This window comes from Oncorhynchus tshawytscha, linkage group LG07, assembly GCF_018296145.1.
Source record: "Oncorhynchus tshawytscha isolate Ot180627B linkage group LG07, Otsh_v2.0, whole genome shotgun sequence".
Lineage (NCBI taxonomy): Eukaryota > Metazoa > Chordata > Actinopteri > Salmoniformes > Salmonidae > Oncorhynchus > Oncorhynchus tshawytscha.
Genome location: NC_056435.1, coordinates 53,331,793 through 53,341,619, shown reverse-complemented (window position 1 = coordinate 53,341,619; position 9,827 = coordinate 53,331,793). Strand labels below are relative to the sequence as shown.

Sequence of the window (9,827 nt, the reverse complement as noted above, 5' to 3'; positions counted from 1 at the left end):
TCCAGTTCTCTGCTGCCAATTACTGGAACGAATTGCAAAAATCACTGAAGCTGGAGACTCATATCCCCCTCACTAACTTTAAGTATCAGCTGTCAGAGCAGCACACAGATCATTGCACCTGTACACAGCCCATCTGTAAATAGCCAATCCAACTACCTCATCCCCATATTGTTTTTGTTTTTTTGCTCCTTTGCACCCCAGTATCTCTACTTCCACATTCATGTTCTGCACATCTATCACTCTAGTGTTTAATTGCTAAATTGTAATTACTTTGCCACTACGGCCTATTTATTGCCTTTCCTCCCTAATCTTACCTCTTTTTCACGCAATGTATATAGATTTTTTCTATTGCGTTATTGACTGTATGTGTGTTTATTCCATGTGTACCTGTGTTGTTGTTTGTGTCGCACTGCTTTGCTCTATCTTGGCCAGGTCGCAGTTGTAAATGAGAACTTTTTCTCAACTGGCCTACCTTGTTAAATAAAGGTGAAATAAAATTAAATTAAAATAAAATAAAAACATGGAGTTAGCAGAACTAATTGCTTTTTACGTTGAACGTCTAGTTTAAAGTGTCATTCTACCAAATCACATCAGTCTTCAGACCATCATTAATATGCAGTAGGGGTTCCATAAACAGCAGAGAAAGTACCCATGAGAAGCCTATTTCTCACATATCCAGTTGTCTAAAGAGGAACACCGATAGTCATGCCATTCTCCTGATGAGTGATAAGAGATAAACACACAGCTCAAGTTTCCACCACCATCAGGCAGTCCATCCCGCCAAAACCTGCAGTGGAAACAATACAGAGGTAGACTGGCCACTCTCTCAGAATCTAGAGTATGAACAACACAGAGAATCAGTCCTACTCCTTAAGCTGTGGTCAGTGGTGTACCGTTCACCAATTTCAGAGTCAGTCAGACCAATCCAGACATGATTAACCGATTAAAACCCATTGATAAATGCTTATTGTTGTGACAGGAAACAATATTGTTAATACAAATTCTCAACTGATTTTATCTCTCTCTCTAACCAACATCGAGAGAGAAAGCGAGAGCGAGAAAGAGATATCGTTGTATGCATAATGAACTATATATCTTAACATCGGAAAAAAAACAATAAAAAGAGGAAGAAATAAACCACGGAACAGAATGAACAAGCGGGTTGAAGAGCGGGTTACACAAAACTGTCTGCTTTTACAAGCTTCAATCCCAAATGGCACCCTATTTCCCTGTGTAGTGCCCTGTATAGAGAATAGAGTGCCATTTGTGATACATCTCAATAGTCTCCTTCTTATTGGTGGTTTGAGCCTTGAAACATCCTGCCACCTGCTGTGGGCCACAAACAGAGAACAGAGAAGGACCAGGCTTAGACACATCAGACCAACTACTCAACTACTACTCAGTCAGAAAGGTGATCATAAGTAAGTTAATACTGTCAGCAAAAGTAAATTAGAATCATAGATATTACAATAAGAGGTCAGACAGACAGACTGCAGTTAGTTAAGATGGTCGACTATGTCAATAAACAGGTTATTGAATTAAACAAGGTTATTGAAGGAAACGAGAACAGAGCAACGAGGAGAGTAAAGACTGAGACCCATCTCTCAGGTAAGAACAAATAATTTCTCCCTCTCTCTCTCTCTCTCTCTCTCTCTCTCTCTCTCTCTCACACACACACACACACACACACACAACACCCACACACACACACAAATACCACATAATCAACGCTTATTTATGGTTCAGTTGGTACGAGCGTGGGGTTCAAAACCTGCTGGGGTCACATACACTATAATGTATGCATTCAATGTATTTATTTGGAACTATTTAAATACGAAATAACCTTTTTAAACAACAACAAAGGGGACACCCTACCACTGTTTTTGGTAAACAGCTGAGCGGTGGGGCTGGAGAAATGTAACCACTCTCAAATTCATAGACAGAGCTATGTATGCAAGGACTGAACATCCATAAGATCAAAATTACAGTTTTAACCATTTGAGGCTATAAACAGTTAGTTTACAATCCATTGTTAACAGTTCCACCGTAAAACAAGCTTATAGTTTGGGTTCTGATGGGTTAGACAGTTAAACTAAGCTCATGAGGAATAAATCATTTACGTTATAAAATTAAAAAAAAAAATATATATATATATATATATATATATATATTAGTCACATACAAATACACATTAGCATATGTTATTGAGGGTGTAGTGAAATGATTGTGTTCCAAGCTCCAACAGTGCAGTAGTACTGTATCTAACAATACACAACAATATGTACAATTCTAAAAGTAAAATAATGGAATTAAGAAATATAGAAATATTAGAACGAGTAATGTCGGAGTCCGGAGTATAAATATATGATGGAATGTATAGTATAGACATTATGGACAGTATGTGGATAGAAAATATAGTATATCTGAAAAATACGTATCATAGAATAGTATATGTACAACAATAGTTGAATAGGATGGCCTTGACTAGAATACAGTATATACATATGAAATGGGTGAAACAGTATGTAAACATTATTAAAGTGTCCGGTGTTCCATTATTAAAGTGACAAGTGTTCCATGTTTTTGTACATAGGGCAGCAGCCTCTAAGGTGCATGGTTGAGTAACCATGTGGTAGCAGGCTAGTGAAAGTGACTAAGTTCAGGGCAGGGTACTGGGTGGAGGCCGTCTAGTGATGGCTATTTAACAGTCTGATGGCCTTGAGATAGAAGCTGTTTTTCAGTCTCTCGCTCCCAGCACCTGTACTGACTTCGCCTTCTGGATGATAGCAGGGTTAACAGGCGGTGGTTCAGGTGAATGAGGTCTTTGATGAAGTTCTTGGACGTCCTGTGACACCGGGTGCTGCAGATGTCCTGGAGGGCAGGCAGTTACCCCCTGTGATGCGTCGGGCAGACCTCACCACCCTCTGGAAACACATGATGCGGTTGCAGACGGTGCAGTGATACAGCCCGGCAGGATGCTCTCAATGGTGCATCTGTAAAAGTTTGTGAAGGTCTTAGTGGCCGAGCTGAATTTCTGTTGAGCCTTCTTCACCACACTGTCTGTGTGAGTGGACCATTTCAGATTGCGCTGTTGCGAACAGTGCAATTGCTGTACAGGCGGTGATACAGTTTCTCTCAATGGTGTGCATCTGTAGAAGTTTGTGAAATTCTTTATTTCTTTACCACCAGTCGCTTTTGTGACTTCTTCACCACACTATCTGTGTGGATGGACCATTTCAGGTGGTCAGTGATGTGCACACTGAGAAAGTCGTGGGTGAACAGGGAGTACAAGAGGGGGCTGAGCAAGCACTCTTGTGGGGCCCATGTGTTGAGGATCAGCGTAGTAGAGGTGTTATTGCTTAGCTTCACTACATGGGGGTGGCCTATCAGGAAGTCCAGGACCCAGTTGCACAGAGCAAGGTTAAGACCCAAGGTGCCAAGCTTAATGATGAGCTTGGAGGGTACTATAGTGTTGAAGGCTGAGCTGTAGTCAATGAACAGCATTATTACATAGTTATTCCTCTTGTCCAGAAGGGATAGGGCAGTGTGCAGTGCAATGGCGATTGCATAATCCATGGATCTATTGGGGCGGTATGCAAATTCCAGTGGGTCTAGGATGTCAGGTAAGTTGGAGGTGATTTGATCCTTAACTAGCCTCTCAAAGCACTTCATGATGACAGAAGTGAGTGATAGTCAACACGGTGATAGTTAACACGTGTAAATGTCTTACTCGCATCAACTATGGAAAACGAGAACTCACAGTCCTCGGGAATTAATAGGTAAATATCATGAATTTAAAAGTCCCAAAAAATTGATGTAGCAATCGCAGATGGACCCTGTAATCACGCTACAGCTATATTGTGTAATTTCGGGTAATTTCTTCATACATTAGGTTCCTGTTTATCCCATTTGAAATGACTGCACTCTTGAGCAAACTGTTGCTGCTAACTCTCAATCGGGGTAAACCAATGACGCAATGGAAATGTTTGGTTCAGAATTTGTATTATAATCGTTCGTGATGTGGGATGATATATGTTAGTGATGTTTAATGATATTAATTAGTGATGTAGAATGATGGTGTGTGTGCGTGTGTGTGTGTGTGTGTGTGTGTGTGTGTGTGTGTGTGTGTGTGTGTGTGTGTGTGTGTGTGTGTGTGTGTGTGTGTGTGTGTGTGTGTGTGTGTGTGTGTGTGTGTGTGTGTGCGCGTGTGTGTGTCGGTGTGTGTGTGTGTTCCTCTGCAGATGGAAGAACAAGACTCTACAGGCTGGCTGCTGTGTGTTTTGGGATGATGTGTATTCTACAAGTCATTCTCAACATCTCCCTAAAGCTAGCTTTCTGTGAGTGAGTCAGTGTCCTAAATTACACAATATCAGCGCTCTTCCATTTATAGTACCTTACTTTTGACCAGGGCCCAGAGGACTCTGGTCAAAAGTAGTGCAATATATAGAGTATAGTATGCTATTTGGGACCCTTTCCGTTTGGGACCCTAGGGTGCCATTTTGGACCCTATTCCATGTACAGTGTATTCATTTTAACCAGTACCCATCGTGCAGGTATATAGTGGTGTCATGTTCTGACCTTTATTTCCTTTGTTTTGTCATTATTTAGTATGGTCAGGGCGTGAGTTGGGGTGGGCAGTCTATGTTTGTTTTTCTATGATTTGGGGATTTCTATGTTTCGGCCTAGTATGGTTCTCAATCAGAGGCAAGTGTCATTAGTTGTCTCTGATTGAGAATCATACTTAGGTAGCCTGGGTTCACTGTGTGTTTGTGGGTGTTTGTTTCCGTGTCTGTGTTTTTCACCACACGGTACTGTTTTGGGTTTCGTTCATTCCACGTTTATTGTTTTTGTATTCAGTTGTTCATGTGTACTATTTCTTATTAAAAGAACCATGGACACTTACCACGCCGCATATTGGTCCTCCGATCCTTTTCGCCTCTCCTCTTCGGAAGAAGAGGAGGAAATCCCTTACAAGTGGCTTGCGAAAGAAATAACAGAAAAGAAATAACACAAAAAAATTGAAAACTTGAGCGTGCATAACTATTCACCCCCCCCAAAGTCAATACTTCGTGGAGAGCCACCTTTTGCAGCAATTACAGCTGCAAGTCTCTTGGGGTATGTCTCTATAACTTGGCACATCTAGCCACTGGGATTTTTGCACATTCTTCAAGGCAAAACTACTCCATCTCCTTCAAGTTGGATGGGTTCCGCTGGTGTACAACAATCTTTAAGTCATACCACAGATTCTCAATTTAGGTCTGGACTTTGACTAGGCCGTTCCAAAACATTTAAATATATCCCCTTAAATCACTCGAGTGTTGCTTTAGCAGTATGCTTAGGGTCATTGTCCTGCTGAAAGGTGAACCTCCATACCAGTCTCAAATGTCTGGAAGACTGAAACAGGTTTCCCTCAAGAATTTCCCTGTGTTTAGCGCCATCCATCATTCCTTCAATTCTGACAAGTTTCCCAGTCCCTGGCTATGAAAAACATCCCCACAGCATGATGCTTCTACCACCATGGTTCACTGTGGGGATGTTGTTCTCGGGGTGATGATGTTGGTTGTTGGGTTTGTGCCAGACTTAGTGTTTTCCTTGATGGCCAAAAAGCTCAATTTTAGTCTCATCTGACCAGAGCACCTTCTTCCATATGTTTGGGGAGTCTCCCACATGCCTTTTTTCTTCAAGCAATGGCTTTTTTTCTGGCCACTCTTCCGTAAAGCCCAGCTCTGTGGAGTGTATGGCTTAAAGTGGTCCTATGGACAGGTACTCCAATCTCCGCTGTGGAGCTTTGCAGCTCCTTCAGGGTTATCTTTGGTCTCTTAGTTGCCTCTCTGACTAATGCCCTCCTTGCCTGGTCCATGACTTTTGGTGGGCAGCCCTCTCTTGGCAGGTTTGTTGTGGTGCCATATTCTTTCCTTTTTTTAATAATGGATTTAATGGTGCTCCGTGGGATGTTCAAAGTTTGATATTTTTTTATAGCCCAACCCTGATCTGTTCTCCACAACTTTGACCTGTTTGGAGAGCTCCTTGGTCTTCATGGTGTCGCTTGCTTGGTGGTGCCCCTTACTTAGTGGTGTTGCAGACTCTGGTGCCTTTCAGAACAGGTGTATATATATTGAGATTATGTGACAGATCATGTGACACTTTATTTAACTAATTATGTGACTTCTGAAGGTAATTATTTAGGGGCTTCATAGCAAAGGGGGTGAATACATATGCACTCACCACTTTACAGTTTTTTATTTTGGGGAATTTTGAAACAAGTACTTTTTAAAATTTCACTTCACCAATTTGGACTATTTTGTGTATGTTCATTACATGAAATCCAAATAAAAATCTATTTGAAGTACAGGTTGTAGTGCAACAAAATAGGAAAAACACCAAGGGGGTAAATTATTTTGCAAGGCATTGTAAATGTATTTCACTATATTACTATAGTTCTATACTCACAAAGCATGGATCACATTTCAGACAAGACTTGATGTTACGTAGCTTGTGGAACCAGAAGTTTGTCAATAATGTTGACACACATCAAAATAATGTTGACATCATCCATAGATAATTGAGTGACTACTGTAACTCGTGCCCTTGGCCTTGTGTACGTCACTGAACATTGTACAATGCATTACTGCACTGTAAAATACATAGGGGGCCATTTGGGATGCATCCCAGGAGCTTCTCTTCTCTTTTTTTATTTCGTTCTCTGATGAAGAGTTGGAGGACCAGCATGGCTGGAGGGAGTTTCCACCATATTCCTCACACCATTTCAATTAAATCCATGAGGGGGAGTGTACGAGTGTACACGTCGGGATAAGGGTGGTGAATCTAAATTTAGCCCCCGTCAGTTATCTACACCCCCTCAGTTAACTACACCCCCCTCAGTTAATTACAATGTTAGAATGTGTTGTTCAATATGTGTAATATATATTTCTCCAACAAAGTTTAACAGGGGGAAACCTGTCCTGAAGGAAATCTGTCCTAAAACTCTTGCCTTTTTTCCAAATGTGTGCAGTTGTACACTTCCCTTCATGGATTTAAAAGGAAATGACTGGTGCATGGGAATTCCCTCTTGTGTCCATGCCTACACCAAGCCAATGCTTTTAGATTTTATGGGATGTAGTGGACAAGTGCACACTTGAGGAGAAAGGAGAGATTGTTGGAACGCAACCCAGATCTGAATAGTTTAAATATGATGGACGCTGTGTGTGTGCTGTCTCTACTGTAGGTACCGGAAGAGTGGTGGAACAGAGGGACATGGGGGTCCCAACAAGGACTCTGTTAGGGTGTATTGAAGGATGGAGGCTGTCGGGATCCAGCTGTTACTTCTTGTCTACTGAGAGGAAAACCTGGGAGGAGAGCAGACAAGACTGTCTGGAGAGAGGAGCAGACCTGGTGGTTGTAAACAGCAGAAATGAACAGGTGAGAGAGAGAAAGAGAGAGAGAGAGAGAGAGAGAGAGAGAGAGAGAGAGAGAGATTCACACGCTTATGAATCAGGTAAATAATTAATACTCACATGTAATTGACATTATATTTTTCTCAACAACAGAAATTCCTCACTGGATTAAACAGGAATATTGATAGTGTTTGGATCGGTCTGACTGATAGAGAGACAGAGGGGACCTGGAAATGGGTGGATGGTACACCACTGGCCACAAGGTGAGAGATAATAATCTGGCCATATGACTCTAACCATTTTAAGTAGAACAACATCTGGGTATGACTTAGAATGTTTACCACAGTGTCTGACTGTCTGCTTCTCTGTGTTGTTTTCCTTGCAGGTACTGGGGGCGTAACCAGCCTGATAATGGTGTTGTTTTTGCAGTACACATAGGAGAGGAGGACTGTGTTGAGATTAATTATGGGTATTCTGACCCAGTAAATAAATGGAATGACATAGCATGTAACTCTCAATTTAACTGGATTTGTGAAAGGGTGATATAACAAACAATAGCTTATTATGTACAGTAGCTCTGCATGTAGGTCTCTCTCTCTTTCGCTCACTCTCTATATGGTTAGGGTTAGGCATAAGATTAGCAGTGTGGTTAGGGTTAGGTTTACAATCAGATTTGAAGAAGATACATTTTAGAAATAGGCAGGGTTTCTGACTTTGCAATTAGGCCAGATAGTGACAAACGAGAAATAGTGGTATTACAGACTTGCCTATGGGCTCTTTCTCAACTCACCTTTCCTCGATTCCTCCTCACATCCTCTCTCCTCTTCTCCTCAAAACACATTGGAGAATACAATCCAAGGGGAGGGACCTTGGGCCTCCTCTTATAGAGTTGAGGGTGAGGAGAAAAAGAGAGGAGATGAAATCAAATTTAAAAAACGTGGAGTAGACGTTGAATTTATGTCTGTGCCCAGTGGGACTGTACTCTGTAAAATTCTTGTATTAATTGATTTTATTAGGAATGTGTCATTCCATAGGCTTAGGCACAGAAAGTAAAGTAATAAAGGAGCAATGTACTAGCAGGTGTACCAGCTTCATGCTTGAATGTGATTGGTTCGTTAAAATAGTGTGACATGAACACAGACAGAGGGTAGAACAGTACTACAAAAAAAGTACTACAAAAAAGTACTACAAAAAAAGTATGAAAATGCATGTCGCTTTGGATAAGAGCATCTGCTAAATGAGTAAAATGTCAAATGTACTAAGAGGACACAGATACACACAGCATGCCGAACGCAGGCACGTACACAAGCATGTAGGCAGGCACACACTTACACATACACACAAGTGTGAAGTTCAGCATACAGTAGATATAAACATTAGGAATCAGTTAGAAAGGTAATCATACAGTAGATATTAACATTAGGAATCAGTTAGAAAGGTAGTCATACAGTAGATATTACCACTAGCAGTCTTTTTTTTCTTCTTAAAGGGGTGGATCAGCTTAATATTGTGGAAAGAATATTGGTTCCATCAATGTAATTGTCTGCATCATTTCCAATCCTCCATATATTTTTGGGGTAAATATATATATCCATACACGCATGCATACATATACACATATATACATACACATACCTATATAGACATACATACTTTTTAAAAGAATATACCTTTATTATTATTCCCCGCAAACCCTACCACCGATCCCCCAATTGGAGTAAACTAATAAACACTTCGGCTTTTACCTTCAATTTATACATCTTATACACATTTTACAGACACAGTCTATTTTACAATAGTTATTTTGTTTGTTTTTAGTCCTTCCACTATTTCTGATGTCCATCCAGTTTGATTTCTATTTGTAACTGTGCTATTTCACAAAGGATCTGAACCTGTATACATTTTACAGACCCCATATGTATTACATGTTTTATCTTGCTATTAGTCCCACCCTTCAGCTCCATTCAACCTCTCCCATCTATCTCTCAACATCATTCATTTTGGATTTCTATTTGCTATATATTTTTCAACTGTGCTGTGATGCTTCACAAACCAATTTAACCTTTCTAATCTCATAGCTTCTACAGATTGTAAATTAAAAATAAAATGTTTTGCTAAAATAATTATTATATTAATGATTGATTGATTGACTATGGCTTTTCAAATCACCCAGTATTGCTATCTGCAGTGTTAGGTCTAGGCAAATGTTGCAATTCTTCAGCCATTCCTGGACCTGTGACCAAAAACGAGCTACATATGGACAATACCAAAATAAATGATCGAATGACTGCCTCCTCACAGCAGAATCTGCAGAGCTGGGAAGATTGTATCCCCCATATATATAACATTCTATTAGTTGCAATAATTTTTTATATTAATTTAAATTTAAAAATTCAAAGTTTTGCATCTGGCATTGTTTTGCGTATCAATTCA

The 9,827-nt window shown here is 40.3% G+C and overlaps 1 protein-coding gene across 2 annotated transcripts; it reads left to right on the top strand.

Annotated features, from left to right (window-relative positions):
* Positions 1-1,193: 1,193 nt before the first annotated feature.
* Positions 1,194-8,936, top strand: LOC112254832 (CD209 antigen-like protein D). Of its 2 annotated transcripts, XM_024427725.2 has the most exons (5): positions 1,194-1,608; positions 4,242-4,337; positions 7,226-7,419; positions 7,548-7,657; positions 7,780-8,936. In XM_024427725.2, the coding sequence occupies exons 1-5, from the start codon at positions 1,506-1,508 to the stop codon at positions 7,940-7,942; spliced, it is 666 nt and encodes a 221-aa protein (XP_024283493.2). In that variant the 5' UTR covers positions 1,194-1,505; the 3' UTR covers positions 7,943-8,936. The 2 variants fall into 2 exon arrangements, with proteins under 2 accessions (XP_024283493.2, XP_042180554.1); XM_042324620.1 differs by lacking the exon at positions 4,242-4,337 and having other exon boundaries at positions 1,196-1,608.
* Positions 8,937-9,827: the final 891 nt, after the last annotated feature.